We start from the raw sequence: 21,106 nt of genomic DNA, 5'->3' as shown, positions 1-21,106 counted from the left end.
TACTGCTGAACCCAGGACATTATCCACCCCTTATTCCATACCATTCACGTCATGTTCAGATCCCACATTTTCAATATACCATCACTCTTATCTAAGTTCATGGACCAGTAGCTATAAAGCTGCTGCGTCCATCTGGTCCATGATGTCAGGCTCCATCTCTTGTAACAGTCTTCCAGAGCAGGAGAGACTGTGTGCAGTGCTCACGCTCATGAATAACCTGGGCAATAGTGTCTATTGTTAAGTCCACCCCTCAGTCATGAGTCCATCTCTGTGTTGCATTTCTGCCCTGATGGCCTGAAGTGCCATGGGCCATGGGTCCATCTGAGCCACTTCAATCTTATCCGCTTTATCCAGTTGTTGGTTGTTCTGGTGTTCCTCAGTGGCCCGACTCTTGGGTACATGGGCATCTACATGACGTACTTCACCACCAGGTTCTGCACCCGAGCAGCAATATCTTTCCACAATGCAGCAGCCCAGATGGGTTTACCTCTGCGTTGCCAATGAATGGACATATGATGACGGTGCATTCCGTGTAAGTTTTCACCACATGGGTCGTGTACATTCAACTTAATCTGGATCTATGGGTGTATCCCCGTTATTCAGCTTGATGTGATAGATCATCTCTACAATGGCTGATTCCCTCAGAGACTGGATGCCTTTGTCTATAGTAGTCCACTTGGCCGAACGACTCATAACATCGTCCTTGTATGGAAACCTTTCTTTCACAGCTGCCGAGAGCCTCCTCCAAAGGCTGAGGGACTTTTTCTCTCTTGCAATTGCTCTGTTAATTCCCCCTTCTCTAGCAAGTGATCCCAGCTGCTTGGCTTCTGTACCTTCTAGTTCGTGACCATCGGCCCCATTGTCCCAGCATCGGAGTAACCAGGTGATGATGTGCTCCCCTGGTTGACGGGTAAAATCTTTTCGCGTATTCCGCAGCTCGGTTGAGGTCCGAGGTCGAGAAGTTACCTCTTCTTCTTCTTCTTCGTCATGTGATGATGACTCCTGATCAGATTCTGGACCGGGTGGTGAATTCCTTGTTTCTTCATCTCGCTTCACCCTTCTTGCCTCCTTTTTGCTTGTTCTCTTGCGTACAGGGGCAACCGATATTGGTACGAATTGGTCCTCTGCTTTGGCTGCAGTGATTATCACTGTGGTTTGAGTAGCAACTGTACTTGTTGCTGGGGGTGGTGCAGCTGCTGTGCTTGGAGCTGGAGTAACCGCGCTGTCTGTTGCAGTCGAAGTTTGAGCAGCTGCTGTACTTGCCGCTGGGGTAGCTGTGCTGTTCATTGCAGCCAAAGTTTGAGTAGCGACTGTTGCTTTGCCCTCAGATCCGCCGACATTCTTTTCCTTTTGAAGGTGCTGGATAGTGTTGAACAAGGCCCTGTAAGCATAGGCTAAGCCCCAGCACGTTGCCATGATTTGTCCATCTCTGGTATGGCCAGAATGACCACACACCTCATTTAAGTGTTTTACTAATTCTTCTGGATTTTGCAGTTGTTCGGTAGTGAAATTCCAAAGTACTGGAGGGGCCCACTGACCTAGATACTTGCCCATACTATCCCACACACCCTGCCACTCATGGCTGTCCAGCCTCAGGGAAAATCTCTTGGTCCTCCTACTTTGTCGTTTAACCCCAGACAAGACCCAAACCTGACTCTGCTTAACTCTTGAAATCAGTCGTGGGCAAAACACACTGTGTGTGCGTGCCAGCATGGTGATCCCCATCGCAATCAGCAAACAAGTCTCAACAGCATTAAAAGGCCATTCAAAAACTTCTAAACTCTCAAATGTAAATGGTCTGGAGGGAGGACTGGGAGGGTAAAAGGATGTCTCCTTCACAGGTTGAGCACCTGAGAAGGAGAAAAAAGATGTGTAATTGCTAAGCACTTCTGTTACACACCTCCCAAAGTATAAAGGTGGTGACCACACTGGGAACATAAGCCAGATCAGTTTCATGATCAATGATTCTATTGTATTACAAGTCATTACCATAAAGTACAATGGGACAAAAACCTTAGTCCAAGCCCCACACTTGAAAAACACTAATACAGCCAATACCGGATGGATGTAAGATATGATATACTGAAACTGTGAGATCAAGAGGAACAACCTTGATAGCCAATAAATCAGCATTGTGACGAGTGACTATTAATCCAGTCAGATCTGTCGTTATCTCAACCCCTCGTGCCCCACGTTGGGCGCCAAAAAGAACTGTCGTGGTTTAAACCCAGTCAGTTAACTCGTTCACTCATTCCCCCCCCCTTCTTTCCCTCCCCCTACTCCCAGGGGGGCAGAGAGGAGAATCGGAAAGAATGCAACTCCCACAGGTTGAGATAAGAACAGTTTAGTAGCTAAGGTATAACACAAACCACTACTGCTACTACCAATAATAACAATGATAAAGGAAATAACAAGGGAAGAGAATACATCACCTCACCACCAGCCAACCGATAACTCGCCCCCCCCCCTCCCCCCCCCCCCCCCCCAGCCTGACCAAGCCCCGTCCTATACCTCCTCCAACCCCACAGTCTCCCAGCCCTTCCGGCTAACTCCCAGTTACATCCTGGGCATGACGTGCTGTGGTATGGAATACCTTTTTGGCTAGCTTGGGTCAGGTGTCCTGTCTCTGCTTCCTGCCAGCTTCGCCTCCTCCCTGGCAGAGCATGAGGCTCACAAAGTCCTTGGCCAAACCAAAACATCTCTATCAGCTCTGTTCCCAGGCCAAAAGTCAAAACACTGCACTGCACCAGCTACCAAGAAGGAGAAACATGACTGCTACTGCTGAACCCAGGACAAACCTAAAAAAACTTGTGGCAGTGGCAGGAATAATGACAGGCCTTGAATATTTAATGAAAACCCCTGGAGGTTGTTGGACTATGTGCTACAACTCTGCAGTCAAACCCTGTTTTGTAAGTTCTTTGAAGCCAAGGTTGCTTCAACTATTCATTTTGAGGAGCATTTCTTAATTACCTAAGTGCTTATCAGCTTATGATTTACACTAAACTTATCCATGTTTTTAAACTTCCCTGTGTGGTATTTTGGTTTTTTTTTGTTTTTATGATGATCTGATGCTGAATCAGATCACCTAAATGAACTATAAGCTTATGGAAAAGCATGCATTTCAGAAAATTACATTGTCAAATATTCTGTGTTCATTCTAAATGCTGAATAAGTCTATAGAAGCAAAGCTGTCATAACTCTTGCATGCATTTCAGTCTTTAGCTGTTGGATTTGGTTCATGCTTTAAGCATACATGATAGTTAAATAAAAAAAACCCAGGGGACTGTTCTTCTGATAAGGAAAGTGATCTCTGTAACCTGGAATTTTGGCATGATATAACTGCAGTTACTTGTGGCACTAGTGCTCATGGTTATAGGATATATGAATAAATATACCAAAAAAGAGCAGTATTTAAGCAGGCCATTAAAAAAATGAAATGTTTTCACCATGTATTCAGGATAATGCTTTCATCTCAGAACTGTAAGCAGAATAATTATTGAATTATTGTATATGGCCCTCTTTCTAGATAGGGTTAGATACAATCTCTATATCATTTTTATATGGAATTTGATTGGAAAATGGGCAACAGAAGACTTGATAATGGTGTAAATGGTTTTGTATTGTGAATGATATAACACAGATAGCATCAGTGCAAACTGAGATGTCTTGACTCTTCTGCTGTGTTTTTTCCTTAGTAATTTAACCCCTGAGGTACAACCTCTTACTGATATCCATCAGACATTTGTCTGAGAAGGCCATTTCTTTTTATATATCAATAATAGTAATGTTGTGCTGTTGCTTCTGTTGCAAAGATGAATTTGTGCTTACATAGTTAGGGAAGTGAGAAATACCTCTTAGACTGATGGATTTATCATTTGAATGTAGAATTCTTATGGGAATATTCAGTGTTCAGTAGGCCTGAGCCAGGTTTTTGGTGTTTCCTGTATTAATACAAAATAGATGACCCCTGAACGACTTGTCAGAATTACTTGCATGAAGAGAAAGGCATCTTCAGAATGAGTTTTGATTATCCGATTAGTTGCACATAAGAGTTGTTTGCCAGTATGAGACCAGAGATGAGGTTAGAGGTTCTTCATCACATGCAATTCCACTTAATCCAAATTTAAGCATTTAGCAATTCATGAGGTTGATGAGTAGCAATAATCTGTAGAATATGGTCTTTCTTATTGGCGGTGTTTCTGAGTAGCAGATTAACTGAAAACTTTCACATGCGAGAGGTTTAATTGACAATTCTTATGCACTTTGGTTTTTTTGAACTCTTTTCACAGTAGTTTATGTGGACCACTGTGTTGGGAACTGTGCTGTGTCTGTTGGATGGATTCTCTGCTGAGTCTAAACTTTCCATATGCCCTTAAAACTGAATTAAAGGTGTTATATTGTTGTAGTTAACCTTGCTGTTAAAAATTCTGTCAGCGCTATCTGGTATCTCTGCTACTGGCAAAACGGGGTTTTGTGGTACTCTTTTTATTTTTTTTTTTTTTTTTTCTCCCCTCTTCTGGTCTTTACAAATATGCTTTCCCCTTCCTTATGCATGCATGTTTTTTCTTTTCTCCATCTAACCTTTCTGATTTTTAGTTTATAAACCTATAAAGCTTCAGCTTTTTAAGTGGAACACAGACTATCTAATGATGAAATAAAGTGCATCAGACTTTTGTTCTATTTTCTCTCAGCCTTTGTCACTTAGATCATAAGCTCATCAGAACAGCTTGTTTTTGAGTCTTGTCTTGTGCCTACAGCCTAATGAAGCATTGAAGCATTTGTCTTATGAAAACTAAACAGAACATTTGTGTTTTTGAAAGAAATTGACTCTTGATTCTAAATGAGATTAATTTTTAATGTCTAGAATACTAAATTGTTAGGGGATAAGAATATTTGGATTTTAACACTTTTCTACAGCCATACAGCTTTGTGTATTGTTTAAATTAAAAAAAAACAAACCCATACATAATACTATGCTGTCAGCTGCTAATATTGTTGCTTGCTCTCAGCAAATACAAGAATCTTCTTCATGGACATAATACTTGTGAAAGACAGTTTTCCAGATATTCAGTCTCTGAAAGCCATAGTTAAATGTAAAAAATTCATTAGAAAGTAAATTATTAATAGTGAATTAGTGACATTAAAGATGAGAATCCTTTAAAAGAGAGAAGAAAGTATTAAGGATTGTGAAATTTAATTTGGTTTAAAATTCAAGTTAGATTTATAGTTACAATAAAAAGAGCAAAACAGAAACCAGAGTTCAGAGTTGAATATGTTGGCTATGGATAAGCTAGGCAAAACATTCAGAACTCAGTGTTCTTGCATATTATTTGAGCATAGTGAGATTCAGTGCAACTTTATAAGTCTTTAAAAAAAAATCAACTTTTTGCACTGTGTAAGAATTTGAATGCCACTGTATCAGTTGCTTGATGTAACATTATTGGAATTCAGGCAAGGATATGTTTTTGCTGTTCATATTCAATGCAGATATAGTAACTGTTTTGTTTTGCATGAAAGTCATGGGTGTGCTGGTGTCTTAACTAAATAATACTCCTGAGCAAAAGTATTACTTCATATTTTCAGTAATTTTTTGGGTGACTAGAGATGTCAGTGTTCCTGTCTTGCTGTCTTTCCTCCTAGGTTCAAGTGAATTAATGATAAGAGAGCAACTGAAAATAAGGGAGTGCTAAGAAGTTTCAGTGTCTGGATGCATACATGTTGTTAGGTGTTTACTTCTCAAACTTCGTCTAGTAGTTTTCCGTTGTATATGGTGACCTACTTAACTTGTTAAATCAACTGCATGTTTATCCTTAACCTGCAGCAGTCAAACCACAGAATCCAAACTAAGGAAAACTCAAATTTTCATTATTTTATATTCTATCAAACAATTGTTATACCTCTCTCCAGTTGGTTAATATATCATTTCTTCAAAGCCCTTTAAACATCCCAATTAGGACACTTGCTCATGTGAGGGCTGCTGTTCAAGTCTGTACTGCTTGCCTCACTTGAAAATGGCCTGTTCAGAGCAACATTCACATCTTATTTTAGGATTTAAATGTCTACTTGATTTGCATTTTACATCAACTGTAGTAGAATGTGTTTAGAGAAGTGAAGTGATAGTATTTCATGTCTAAGCTTGCTGAGAGAATTTGCTGCAGGGTTTGTGTATCTTGATAGATTTCTTCATAAAAACTAGTTTGTATGGTTCAGTGTTCTGAGACTACTTATGCTGCTCATAGTTGCTGCTTTGAAAAGGGAAATCGGGAAGATGTTGTATTTGATCAGGTAGTGTTAAGTAAAATAGTATCAATTCCAAGTTTTTCCACCATGGGTTTGGTGTCCTGTTTTGTTTTGTGGTTGTTTGCTTAGGTATTTTGTCCTGATGGTGACGTGTAGCTCATCTGTCATAGTGGAACATCCAAAGGAATTCTTAATGTACAGCAATTGATAAAGAAATGAAAGTGAGTTTTAAAGTAGTTTTGGTTAGGTGTCTTTGTTCATGAAGCTAGCTTGCTACCTTTCTGTTTTATAAATAGTGCTATTCCTCTATTGAAGCACGAAGATTCTGCGTAAGAGCTCCTGTGGACGGGGCTCTTGTGAAGCCAAGGTAGTTGAATGATGTCTAAGAAGGGAAGGAGATAAAGTGTATCGAAATGTGGGATCAGGAAGGTCTGTTTGGGTTTTTTCAGTAGCATTCACTAGAGCGCTGGAGGATTTGTTTACTCTTTGGTAATGATACAACTCTATTATTTTTAAAGTTATCTTTCTTTCCTCCCAATTGTTGTTATCTTGTGAGCATCCAGCTCTGCTGTTCTGCATCTGTTTTGTCTGACTGTACATTCCTACTGAGAGGCAAAATCAAAATATATTGAAATGCTAGATTTTCTCTGCAGCAGACTGTAAAATGCCAGATAAGCTTCTTATATGTTTTGGTAAGCTTTTGCTAGTTTTAAGTTGCAATTTGAGTGAAGGCTTGCTTACTCACCTTTCTTCCTTAGCCTTTTGTTGTCTCTTCCTTAAGAACTGAAGGTGTTTTCTTTTGTAAAAATGTGTATGTGATGGCTTGCTCTGCTTGGGGAAATAATTAAAATTAGGCCAATATACCCCTGTTTATAGAACATACTCCTGTGCTATTAAACATCTTTGGTGACTTCAGATGTAATAAATGACTTCAGATGTAAAATTACTATTTCCCTTTGTTGTATGAGCAGAGCAGGATATTGAGTTGGCATTCTAGCTTTGTTACCCTCGTAGCATTTCACACTTCAGTGGGAAGCTTATAAACAGGGGGATGAAGTTTGTATGTTAAGGTTTTCCTCACATATGCAATAACGCGTTTGAGTTGCGGGATATGTGGAGATAAATTGTTATCAGTGAAACATTTATGGTTTAACCATTAGCTAGGTAACCTTTGACCTATTGACTTAGAAGTGGGTCTGATTTCTAATCAGAAAGAAGTTACTTTAACCGCAAAAAGGTAAAAATGATTGCTTGCAGTCTTAATGCTTGTAGTCCTCATCTGTAAGTCACAAAATAAGATTAGTTTAAGAGGTCAATTTGTATTAATTTTGTATCTGCTGTATATGTAGAACGTTCCTCCAGGTTCTAAAGTGTAATAGTTTGATTCTATGATTCTATGATATGATTCTATGAGTAGTGGCTTTCTTATGAACAAATGTCACAAGAACTTTGTAGTATAAATACTGTCATCATGTTCTGTAAAAGCAGCAATATAGGAAAAAAATTGTTTTTTATTAATGAGCTTTTAAAATGTTTTTTTTGCCTGCTGTGAAAATGTTTGAAGCATGGAAATGCCTTACAATCACTCTCCAAATCTAAAACTAACAATGTTGATTACCAAGATTGTACTGTCACAGGGCACTTTTTCCTCTGTATATATAAGGCAGTTAAGGTAGGTCTAGCAAAGTAGTGAAAGGCTATGTAGTTCGTGAGAACAATCAGTAAGAATCTGTTAAGAATAATTACTTATTTAATGTTAGATAATTTGACTTGTAAATATCTGCAAAGGAAGCTACATGAATTGAAAAAGCTGGGAGATTCAGACTGGATGTAAGGAAGAAATTCTTTACAATGAGGGTGGTAAAATACTAGAGAAGGTTGCCCAGAGAGGTGGTGGATACATTATCCCTGGAGACATTCAGGGCCAGGCTGGATGTGGTTCTGGGCAATCTGACCTAATTCAAGTTACCCCTATTCATTGCAGGGGGAACTAGATGGCCTTTGAAGGTCCCTTCTGATCCTGCCTATTCTATGAGTCTATAAATAGTTCTTAAAGATTAGTTTGCTTGTTATACCTTACGATATAAATATTTAACTTTTTTTTTTTTTTGAAATTCATTTCTATGTGGGTGTGAAATTTAAGTAGAAGTGCTGTTTACAGGATGTAGAGTGGTCCTAGTGATGGATGACAAGCTTTACCAAATGGTTTAACGATTTCAGTCAAAAGAGTGATTCCTGTTCAGCCTTTTGGTTCACTTCCAGGAACTGGAGGAGTGTGCTCAGTTTGCTGCTACAAGTTTAAAGGAAAAACTGGCCCTCATAAAGTTAGGGAGAGCACCTGTCATGAAGATGAGGAGAAACTTCCTTTACTTAGAAGGAAAAGTGTGGTTGGGTAAATTTAGCTGAAAGCTGAGGAAATAAAGTTGTCATCTAATATATATATACAAATTTCTCCATCCCCACCTCCCAGTGGTGGAGGGTAGCAGAAGGGGCAATACCTGTCTAAGCTGAAAGAGCAAGAATGAACAAACAGTTCTTAAATATATTTAAGGAGGAAGAATGATTCTAAGCACTGGAGCAAGGAAGGGGTGGGTAACTTTCCATTAGGTTTTTTGTGTCACAGTTTTCAAGTGCTTTTATGAAAGGGAATGAATGCTTAGTGCCTATGGTAGCTTTTTCTGGCCTTCATGACCTTAAAGCTCTTCTTCATTCCTAGGAGGAAAGATGCTGAGTGCATCTCATCATATGCAAAAATCTTTTCATCAAACTGTAGAGGTGGATTTTCTGGCAGTATGTTCTTGAAGAGATACAAATCAGATTTCCTGATTATAAGTCTCTTAAATCCAATGGCCCATCCATTTAGTAGCATCTTAGGAAATGGATTGAACCAAATACTCTGTAGAATATTTTATCCTAGTTAATTTGACAGTTGTTTTCATTATAGGAGCCTGTGTGAGTTGCTTCAGTCACCCTTCATCTAACTTGAAACTCCTTATGTATTCTGTTGTTTCTCCTTTCTGGGCAAATTTGAATATCCTGGGTTTGAAAGTGTGAGATTAGGAATGACCGTGTAGCAGGAGTTCTGCATAAACTCCCTTTGAAAGCACTATGGTGTGATGATGCATTGTCAGACATGCCCTTGTTTTTTAACCTCCCTTCTTAAGGGAAACTTGTTGCTGTTAAGGGTACATAGTTGTTTGCAGTGTTGCAGTATAGCAGACATCCCATTCATTCTAGAGACGAGATGTAATTTTTCCTTTTTTTTTTTTTTTCCCTCCAGCCTAGTGTATTAATTGTAAGCTACAAGGAACTATCAAAAGCAGCTTCTCAGTTTGGACATTATAAACAAGCAGAATGGCGACCTGACAGCACCATGATAGCTGTTTCAGTAAGTAGGGGTTTTACTTCTTACTCTGGTTAAACTATTGCAAATAAAGTGTTTTGTTACCAATTTTTGTGCTTATACAAACTCAATTGTATAAACACTTAGATGATATTTATCTTGTGGAAACATATAATAATACTAAGTATTGGGGTGTTTTTTGGTAGAAGCTTTCTTTAGTTTTCATTCATTTTTCCCCTGAAGAATGAACTGCAGTTCTTTATATTAAAATAAAATTTAGATGAATTGGTGAGGGGTGATCCAGCATCTCACTACTTCAATAACCTGGTCATGAAGAATAAGGGAATTGAAAGACCTGTGAATGAAAGAAATAGTTGAGAGTTAGATGATGTATACATATTTAGCTTGATAAATAGGATATACATATATTTCAGAAAGGTGGATCATAAGAGAATGAAGCTGTGGCTTTATTAAGGTGCAGTATCTTTTGGTGATAAAAAAAAAAAATTGCAAGGCACTGAAAACACAGAAACAAGGGCAGTGATAGATGATACAAACTCTTAAAGAGTCTTAAAGGTAAAGATAAAAACGTCTCTCACATGGAAATAAAATTTGTACTGAAGGCAAACTTTGGTGTAGCAGATAAAGCTTTATAAAATACCTCAGTTAGCTTTAATGGTATGCAGTTAAGCAAAATTAAGCAGTTCTCACACTGTCATCATCCCCTAGCAATTCTAACTTATTTTACTACTAGTACCCTCTATTGCTGAAGTTTTAGAACTTTTTTTTTTTAAACTAATCATCTGTTTTTTTCCCCAATATTTTGTAGTTTCTTCTCTCATAGTGCTGCATTTGTAGTTGTTCCAGTGTTACTGGTAAATATTTCTTGTTTCTTGTCTGTATTACTACATACATCCAAAGTAGCTAGTTCTCATAGTTAAACAAACTTGTGAATTGGGTCAAGATGCTTCAATATACAGAAATATACAAGGCATTTTAGTCCTTCCCCTGCTACAGGCAGCCCTCCAATACAGACTGCTGTTCCGTGTGCATTCCCATACCTGAGACAGAGCTTTGTTAAACACCATAGCATATGAGAAACGATGTAGTGAAATCCCTTGCATGGTACTCTACGCTTTTGACTGTCAGAGATGAGAATGATCAGGGAATGGATTACAGTTATGGTTACTTTAGTAAGTTTCATGCAAAACAGACATTTCTAAAGCAATGTAGAAACCTGAGTGAACTAATACAATCAGTTTGCGGGAAGCATCTGGTTGAATGCTTCTGCATTTCATCCAGCTCTATGGAATTTGAGGTTCTATTTAAAAATGAACCTGTAATAATAGCAACTTTGTGCTTTGAATAGTGTTCAGTAGGGCCCTTTGTCCCTTAATACCAGTATAAAGATACTTCAGAGTATTGTTTTACCTTTCCTTCCAGGATAAGATAACTTTCAGGTTAAATATTTAATGATGTAATGGAAAGAACCTGTAAAGATGTTAGAAATGAGCGCATTTCTTTACACCGTAATACCTGAACATGATATTGCTGCACATAGAAAAACTTCCATTTATTTCAGCCTGTCTGAAGCTCACAGTTATGGTTTGATTTTATTCTTGCACAAGAAAGATACTCACTTTGAACGAGAATAATTGCTTTTCTTAGACTTTGAAGCCAAAACACAATTTTTTTTTAATGATAAGGCGAGTCATAAAGCAAAATGTTTGACTGTAGGAAAACACAGTGAACTGATAAACTAAGCTAACAAGAGTCTTACTTTTTCCTTTATTCAAAGAAAAGGAAGCCAACCTTGCAAAGCAGGGTGAAGCCATTCATTTCAGCACTTCTTGCCTCCAGTAATAGTGCTTTGGGTACATGCCCAGCACACAGTAAAATGATTGGATGGAAAACTGTTTAACCAACATTCATTTAATGATTCCCCTGAATGATAAATTTGTGCTTTAAAGAAATCATACTTCTTTGAACAACTAACCTGGTCATCTGCCTCTCTTGTGTTCATACAAGCATTGGATCAGCTTCTAGCCATGACTGGAACATCTGATAACTAAATGATTTATATTTGTTCTCTGAATAGTCTTATAGTTGGAAGTCAGTCTTCCAGAATGACAGAATGACTTGGGATTGAATTATAGTAGGAAATTTTGAAGAGGTGATGTGGTATCTAAAAACACTGCATGACATAATGATTTTTGAAAACTACCGGGGTGACCAGCACTGAAAGGCAGTGCCTAGCTTCTTTGCAGTCAGTAGCGTCCATATGTGTTGAAGCACCTGGAGGTGTTGTTCTGAAGGCTTGCTACCTTCTATTACATGGTTTCTGTATTAATTCTCTTAGTTGGTGGGAATTAGGTGCCCAGGTTCTAAACATCTGATGTATCTGTCTGATTTATTGTATTTACATTAATCAGAGGAAGGTTTCTGCAGGATGCATACAGCAACAGTGGTGTTTTTCCATTATTCTACCGAGCAATCTATTCAGTGGACTTTGTATGGATTTTACATAGAATAAATTTCAACATACAGGGTTTTAATGTATCTGAAACTTGGTATGAGTATTTATTTGTGTATGATATATGAGACATACGTACAAATTGTAAAAGTTCATAGATTTTACTCATGCACATATACTAGCAATGTCTTAGAAGTTTTTCTCTTTCAGACTGCAAATGGATACATCTTATTTTTCGAAATCCCATCAACAAGAGACAAGTATCTTTATGAGCCCATGTATCCCAAGTAAGTGTTTTAAACTTTATTTGCATCCCTGGTGTGGAAAAAAAAAAGACTAGAGAAATCCTAAGCAAATTTTGTAATAAAGAAATGTATGTTTTGAAATCCATGAGTACATGAAGCATCATTCCTATGAGTTATAGCTAGTTCAGAGAAGTTGGTCTAATTGGTTTGCTGTCCACTGATTAGATTCATTAGGTCCATTTTACAAGCTCTCAAAATCATAAGTAGCAGGGTTAAAATTGTCTAATTTTATAATTTGAGGTAGTCTGTTGAATTAATGATCTGTAACAAGCTTGTATAATACCTTTTGAGTAACTCAATTGAATAAGTCATGTTTCTTAGGAACTATTAGGGTGCAATTTTTAAAAGATTCCTCTCTGCCCCCCAACTTTGTAATAACTTAAGAGATTTTTGAAACAGATGTGGAATAAATTCTCAATATTTTGGAAAGCATACAAATAATTTTTGGTAAGAATATACAATATTTTAGCTGCAGTGTGTTATGTTGTCATTATCATCTTATTGTGAATGTCAGAATACATTTTATGTGTTAAAATGTGACTGTCTATTGGATGTATTTGCGGTTGACTTAGTTGACTTTGGATTTGGTGGAATTGGGAAATATTTAGGTCAAATTAAAACATTGAGGGATGTATTTATGCATGTCTGCGTGTGTTTAGTCAGAATCTGTAGTCATGGGTTGAACCAAATTTGTCCATAGGAATAATGAAACACTCTTGATTTCTTAGTTGCTAGAAACTGAATTTGTCTTGTTTTTTTTTCAGTTCATCTATTTATATATACCTTCATCAGTATGATAATGCTAGTCAATTTAAGCTTTTTCATATTCATAAAAAGAGTTAGTTGATTGGTAGATGTTTTCAAGTGGACATGTATGAGGAGTTTTGGATAACCTATGATGTAAGCTCATGTAAGAGGAAAACATTTTGATGATTTTTTTTTTTTTTAAGGTAGAACTGTTGAACCATGAACATTTAAAAAAATTAAATCAGATCTTCATGAGCATTTAAATTTTAAACCTCTATTCTTTTACAAGTGTGTACAGGAAGAAATGGCTCAGTAGGTGGTAAACGATTTCAAAGTGAATTCTTGCTTCACTGAGTGGAAATTTTTTTGTGCTACTGCTATAATACATCTTTTTGCCTCTGAGGTAGCCCTCAAAGCTCTGGAACTAAATGGAATCTACTGTTACAACTTGCCTGTTTTCCAAGAATTTAAGACTGATGCAGACAAATTTACTTGCCTTTTCTGAAACCTGACTAATATTTTTCAAGCTGGCTGTTACTTCAGTCTCTTGAAAGAAGGGGCATACTGTATTTTTAGCTGTACATAATGTAAAAGAATAAACAATAGTTTGTGATATGTTCTTGTTCTGTTTGGAAAGTTGGTGTTTTTTTTTTTTAATTATTTTAAAAAAATGAAAATATATGGAAATGTGTGAAAATATACAGTACGAATTAAAAAGAAGCTTTGGAAAGTTAATTTAGACATGTCACTTGTAGGAAAGTTTGAAAATATCTATTAGGCAGTTAATGGCTCACCAGTCTAACTTTTATATAAAACACTGGTAATTAATTTGTGTTGTCAACCATGAAAAAGTCTTTGTTAGGTGTGTGTGGAATGGCCAGGATTTTAAGATATATTTGTATAGCCTAAAAGGGTATAATGCTGATTCTGTGGATGACTAAACAAGGTGTTTGTTCCTAGAGTGTTCATGTTAGGTTGCTCACAGTCTAAGATTAATGCGTGTCCTTAACTTAAGAAGATGAATGATCTCACTGAATTTACTGGGTTTCCTTGTCTTTCCATATTTAGCCTTCAAGTTTGAAAAATGAAATGATGAAAAGAAAGACACAAGCATCTGTGTGTGAAACATGCGTGCTGTGATAAACATTAAATTATTCCGTATGCTATTATAATAAACTCTTTTGGTGCAAATACAGTGTATTGACTTTAGACAGTTACACTAATGCTTTGTAGATCAAGTATTCAGAAAATTCCCAAACAACAAACCAAACCAAACCACACAAAAAACCCCACCAACCCAAAATAAACAGACAGACAGACTAAACCAAATACCCAGACTTGAAACTTTTAAGTTTCTTCTGGCGTGTATTCATCTTCCAAAGACATTACTTCACTGAAATCTTGGATTTCATTTCTGCTGGGCTGAAAAGTACCAAATAAATTATGTTAACTCTGAAGCCGTTAAAAAAAATCAGTGAAAGGTCCCATATGTGACTTCACTTATGCTTGAAAGGAGACTTATTAGTGTTTTCTTCCACTATAACAATGTGTTCTTGGCTCCTTCCTCTATGTTGGCAGGAGTAATTATGCACCTGTGTTTTAAGTAAGGTTGCTAACACAATGAAGAAACTAAACATGCCTGTCTCCTGCCCTTCCCTGTTCCCTCCTTTGGATTCCAGTAGCTTACTTTGCAAGGTGTCATATAATAAAAGGCTGGCATTAGAAAATAGTGACTTTGAAGTAGCACCAAGTAAAAGCACTGGGAAATATAAACACATGGAGTGACTGCTCAGTGATACTTGTGTGACAATTCTCCTGTGATAGTTCATGATAAAGCAGTTCCTCACAACATTTTAACTTTCATGCAGATATTAATTACAACTTGTCCAGCTCTCTTTTATGTGCTTACTTACCTGTGTTAGGCAAACTGACTGAGAGGGTGGTGATTTTTGCTGTGTTAAGATACAAGGCTGTTCTTGAGTTAGTGGTGTGATGGGACAGCAGCTCGAAACAAATTAGTAAAAATAATGAAGTGGGTGGGCAACAGGTTCAAAAGTGGGTCTCCAAACTGCGTTTTTGAGATAAAGGATTTTTTAATTTTTTATTTACCGTTCTTCTCCTTGGACACCTGCACAGCATTTCAGAAAGTTAAGAGATGTAGAATATTATCAACTGTGGGATTTGTGTTTTGCTAGGGAGTTGGTTTGGTTTTAATAGCTAGTGAGCACATTTCTGTTAGTGCTCCTAAACGCCCAGTCTTATTCTGTTTTTCAAAATTATTGACTAATTTTTTATGTTGTTGAACTGCCCATATCTACTGACTTTTTGTAAGCAGAATGAAGCCTGTTCTCTACTACTCTTTCTTTAAATCATAATGTCCAGTTGCAACAGAAACATAACATTTCGATGTAGTGACTACAAAAATAAAAATCCTTACTACAACTTCAGTCTGAACAGAATTCTTAAGAGTGCAAGTCAGCATAATGAGGGGGTTGTGCAACTGGGAGTACACCCCAGTAACGTTCTCAGCTCCATGAAAATCCTGGTGCAGTATTTTCTAGTTTAGTCAGTATCCTGAATCTTGCAGCTTGGTTTGATCCCATACAAGTGAAAACAGTGAGGAAGGTTGTGTTCAAATTCTCCTGTCAGCCTAGCTGTCATTTAAGTGAAAAGTTTATATTTTACTGTAAGTGAAAAAAGCATGTCAGAAAAGTAGGTAATAGGGTATATGAGAGACAGCCACTTTCTTGACCTCAGTTATTGTTGCAGTCTTCCAGATTGGGACACTGATGTCTGCAGTAAAGTTACAGCTTTATGTGTTATCTATATTTTTTTAAGTAACTGCTTTAAAATTTGCTTGATAATGTTTCAGCCTTGATTTGAGTAAAAAAGACCAAAAAAACTTGCTGAAAATAAAAATCACTTCTGATTTGTCCAGATGAGAATTGTTTGTGAAGGAAAGGTGCAGTCCTTCCAGTTTATAGTTGAAATTACACAGATTTGTTACTATATATGGCTGTTGAGCAAGACGATCTAAAAGAGTTTGCCTGTATTTGATCTGCTAACAGAACTATTCTAGCATACAGTTATTGTATAAACTGTGATTGCACTTGCAAAAGCTTTTTGCTGGTACAGGTTGAACAAAATACCTCAAAGTGAGTTATTTTATACTTACAGAGTTGTAATCAGTTTAAAATATACCTGTGTAGATATGATAAGGGTTAGTGGAACTGACCTGTTCAGCATTATGCACATTTAATGTAAAATATGTTAAATTCATGTGATAAAACAAGTGCTCATATCATGAGCACAGCATTCTGTCATGAATTCTGAGTATTTATAAATTTTTGTTGTGTTGTTTTTTTTTTTTTATTTTTGCTGGAGTCAATTAATAGTTTTTGTTAAAACTGTAGTATTTCAGGAATGTCGAGTTGTTGTTCCACTGGAGGAAATGTTTATGGCTTTGTTGATACTTGGCCAGGAATTGCTAGTCTGTTCTTGGAGTGAACAGGTGTTCATGCTCAATGAAAGCCTAAACTATCCTGCTTAATTTCTTATACTAAAAACAGGAAAAGAGGCAGTAATTCTGTTTTCTGTTTGTTCTGTGCCTTTTTTTTGAATTGAGACAGAGTAGTCTGCAGCTTCGTTTCAGCTCTTAAGACTTTCCTCCACTTCAGAGCAGACTTGGAAGAGAATCAGTAGTGGCCATTAGCCCACATCCTGGGATATTTTCCTGCAGTGAGCACAAGTACAAAGTCCTGCTTCTATTAGTTCAGTCTAACTTTACCTCCATATTGCTAAAGTCATTACAAGGTAAAACATGAAGAAAATGTATGTATAGAAAGATAACAGAGTGGTAAAATAATAATCTCCATCTGTGATGCACTTAAGTGGCAGTGCATACAAGTAAGTTTGTAGCTTTGTAAATTGTGGCAAGGTATGGTAATATTTTTTGAGGAATTTCCAAAGGGATTTGTACAGGTATTTCGTTGTTCCACAGTGAAGAGATGTGAAACGCCATCACAGTAGAGGATTCCCTATGCAAAACTGGGAGTTATTTCTGTCTAAGAGCTTTGGCAAGGAAAGCAACTTAAGATTTGTCACTTGTAGAGACATCATGTGGTAACTTAATACTGAGGATATTTTTGCCTTTAAGAAAGACAAAACCTGAAGAACTTTACATGGTTGATAAGCTAAATGTGGTGATTTTTTTGCCTCAGCTTTCTTCATATCCTCAAGTGGAGCTTTTATTTGGGATGTGTAGTTCAGGGAAGTGATAAGAAAGTTGTGTAAATTTAGAATGAGACCTCAGTGCTGGAGGCTAAGTACCTGAAAATGCTTTAATTTTTCTGTGGCTTTTTTTCACGTTTGGTGGTTTTTGGTGGTTTGTTGTTTTTTTTTCCTCTGATCAGTATGGGCACATATATCCTGGTTAACAATGCTGAATTGTTGCTTGTATGTCTGGTTACTGTATTCATGTCTTACTCTTTCTGGCTCTTTTCAAAGCTTTTTCCTTTTCAATAGCAACGTGGTTTATAGGTGCCATAAATTACCTCATCAGTAATCAGGATTTTTTTCCTGATTCAGCAGACCTAAGATTAGTGTGTACACAAGTTTTGAACTTCAAACTTTGCAAGGGTAACTGATGAGGTATACAGTTAATTAACTTACTGAATAATTTTTGTTTGGAGTTAAGCTTGTGCTAAACTTCAGCAGTGTGGTTTTCCCTGTAAATTGGCATTTGTTGGAAAATGTATTTTTAAAACTAGGTCAGTTGTAGAATTTGTAAACCATTATGGCACTCGCTCGCCCTTGTTGTGGTTCAGTAGGTTTAAAATCTCTTCAAGAAATTTTTGCAAGTGGAATAGTAATTCAGTAAAACATTTATCTTTTACATAAATAATTGATTAATAGGCTAGCTAGTTATTTCCATTCTCAAACAACAGAAACCTGTTATTACTCAATTGGGTAGAAAAGGCTGTACTAAGAATTGCTTTTTTAAACCCTTACTCATTCTTCATAGTTGTTTCCATATACTCTCATTAAATATTTGCCCAGCTCTTGCCAATCTGTGTGCATACAGCTCTGGATCCAACTGGACATATTTCATCTTCAGCTGGTGACTGCCTGCAGCATATTTGCAGTGAGAAGACAATGCTAGTTGCATGGAAATCAAAGCTTATATTATAACTTGTTTTACTTGTTTAAGAACCATTCCTTAAAAGCGTGGTGGGTAGGAAATTGTGAAGAATCACATGTTTAGAGACTCTTTGAATCAGGTATTAAAAGTCCTCGGATGTACAGGCAGTTCACAAACTGAAGGAATTATTTTTAAATGGTTGATAAACACTGTGTAATTTTTCTAATCCGACAGCAATGGCAGCTGTCAGCTTTTTGCTTTTGTGCCTTCAAGGAAAGCAACTCAGAGTTCTTGGGGGTGTAAATTCATTAGAAACAATTGTTTGCCCAGTTCTCCTCGTATATAACGCTCTTAATAGTGGAAGCATCAAAGTGTTGGGATTTTTTGCCCTTTTTACCAAAAGGTACTATTGAAGAAACTACTTTAGCAGCAAAAGTTAGGAATATTGTAGCTGCAGAGTAATATAAAAATTTTTACCTTGTTTGTGTAAAGTATTTGCTATAAAGGTATTTGTTGGCTGCGAAAGGATCTCTGAACTCTTCTAAACTATTATACAGCCATAACAGCTCCCTGTATTACTATGATTACCCTAGGGTAGAAACTTAAACATAGCATTAGATTAAGATTTATCTCTTAGAATTCTCCAGTGTGTGTGTATGTATGTGTATATATAAGAATATATATAAGAATCATAGAATCATAGAATAGTTAGGGTTGGAAAGGACCTTAAGATCATCTGGTTCCAACCCCCCTGCCGTGGGCAGGACACCTATGCTAAATCATATCACCCAAGGCCTCGTCCAGCCTGGTCTTGAACACTGCCAGCGATGGAGCATTCACAGCCTCCCTGGGCAACCCATTCCAGTGTCTCACCACCCTAACAGGAAAGAATTTCCTCCTTATATCCAATCTAAACTTCCCCTGTTTAAGTTTTAACCTGTTACCCCTTGTCCTATCACTACAGTCTCTAATGAAGAGTCCCTCCCCAGCATCCCTATAGGCCCCCTTCAGATACTGGAAGGCTGCTATGTGGTCTCCATGCAGCCTTCTCTTCTCCAGGTTGAACAGCCCCAACTTCCTCAGCCTGTCTTCATATGGGAGGTGCTCCAGTCCCCGATCATCCTCGTGGCCCTTCTCTGGACTTGTTCCAACAGTTCCATGTCCTTTTTATGTTGAGGACACCAGAACTGCGCACAATACTCCAGGTGAGGTCTCACGAGAGCAGAGTAGAGGGGCAGGATCACCTTCTTTGACCTGCTGGTCACGCTCCTTTTGATGCCGCCCAGGATACGGTTGGCTTTCTGGGCTGCAAGCGCACACTGCTGGCCCATGTTCATTTTCTCATCAACCAACACCCCCAAGTTGTTCTCCGCAGAGCTGCTCTGAATCTCTTCTCTGCCCAGCCTGTAGCTGTGCCTGGGATTGCTCTGACCCAGGTGTAGGACCTTGCACTTGGCATTGTTAAACTTCATGAGGTTGGCATCAGCCCACCTCACAAGTGTGTCAAGGTACCCCTGGATGGCATTGCTTCCCTCCAGGGTATCAACCGAACCACACAGCTTGGTGTCATTGGCAAACATGCTGAGGGCGCACTCAATCCCACTGTCCATGTCAGTGATGACAATGTTAAACAAGACCGGTCCCAACACCGATCCCTGCGGGACGCCACTCATTACTGGTCTCCAGCCAGACATTGAGCCATTGACCACAACTCTTTGTGTGTGGCCATCCAGCCAGTTCTTTATCCACCGAGTGGTCCATCCATCAAATTGATGTCTCTCCAATTTAGAGACAAGGATGTCGTGTGGGACAGTGTCAAGCGCTTTGCACAAGTCCAGGTAGATGACATCAACTGCTCTACCCCTGTCCATCAGTTCTGTAGCCCCATCATAGAAGGCCACCAAACTGGTCAGGCAGGATTTCCCCTTAGTGAAGTCATGCTGGCTGTCACCAAGTACCTTGCTGTTTTTCATGTACCTTAGCATGCCATCCAGGAGAATCTGCTCCAAGATTTTGCCAGGCAGAGGTGAGACTGACTGGTCTGTAATTCCCCGGGTCATCCATTTTCCCCTTCTTGAAAATGGGGGTTATATTTCCCTTTTTCCAGTCGTTGGGAACTTCACCTGACTGACACGATTTCTCAAATATGATGGCCAGTGGCTTCGCAACTTCATTCGCCAGCTCCTTCAGGACCTGCAGGTGGATCTCATCAGGACCCATGGACTTGTGCACATTCAGATTTTTAAGATGGTCTCGAACCAGTTCCTCTCCTACAGTGGGCGCAAGGTCTTCATTCTCACAGTCCCTGCATCTGCCTTCCAAGACTTGGGTGGTGCAGTCAGAGCCTTTGCCAGTGAAGACAGAGTCAAAGAAGTCATTCAGAACCTCAGCCTTCTCCAAATCCTGTGTAGCCAGTTCTCCTGAGAGCTTCCTGAGGGGGCCTACATTCTCCCTAGTCTTTTTTATTTGCAGTGTACTTGTAGAATCCCTTCCTGTTGTCTTTAATACCTCTAGCTAAGTTTAATTCTAACTGAGCCTTAGCTTTCCTAACCTGGTCCCTAGCTTCCCAGACAAGATCCCTGTACTCTTCCCATGCCACCTGTCCTTGCTTCCACTTATTATAAGCCTCTTTTTTAATCTGAATTTTCCTCAGGAGCTCCTTATCCATCCAAGGAGGTCTCCTGGCCCTCCTGCTGCACTTCCTTCTGGTTGGGATACAACACTCCTGAGCTTGTAGCAGGTGATCCTTGAATAGAATTCTCCAGTGATAAGCAGAAAACAGCATGCATTATTTTGAAAAACCAAAGCATTACTTTGAATTTCTTGGAACAGACTAAATGATTAAATACTTTAATTAC

The 21,106-nt window shown here is 38.2% G+C and overlaps 1 protein-coding gene across 6 annotated transcripts in view; it reads left to right on the top strand.

Annotated features, from left to right (window-relative positions):
- The window catches only part of RIC1 (RIC1 homolog, RAB6A GEF complex partner 1), a 52,336-nt gene that overhangs the window by 4,714 nt on the left and 26,516 nt on the right, over positions 1-21,106 (top strand). For all 6 annotated transcript variants that reach the window (XM_061473078.1, XM_061473077.1, XM_061473079.1 and 3 more), the window contains 2 exons: positions 9,521-9,628; positions 12,267-12,343. In XM_061473078.1, the coding sequence (XP_061329062.1) occupies positions 9,521-9,628; positions 12,267-12,343 (185 nt within the window). The remainder of the gene's footprint in view (positions 1-9,520; positions 9,629-12,266; positions 12,344-21,106) is intronic.

Source organism: Pezoporus flaviventris, unplaced genomic scaffold, assembly GCF_033815535.1.
Source record: "Pezoporus flaviventris isolate CSIRO_AGI_PZ_B2104156 unplaced genomic scaffold, CSIRO_AGI_Pfla_v1 ptg000076l, whole genome shotgun sequence".
In the NCBI taxonomy this organism is placed as follows: domain Eukaryota; kingdom Metazoa; phylum Chordata; class Aves; order Psittaciformes; family Psittacidae; genus Pezoporus; species Pezoporus flaviventris.
Note: the sequence above shows the minus strand (reverse complement) of the source record. Positions and strands in the feature narration are given on the sequence as shown.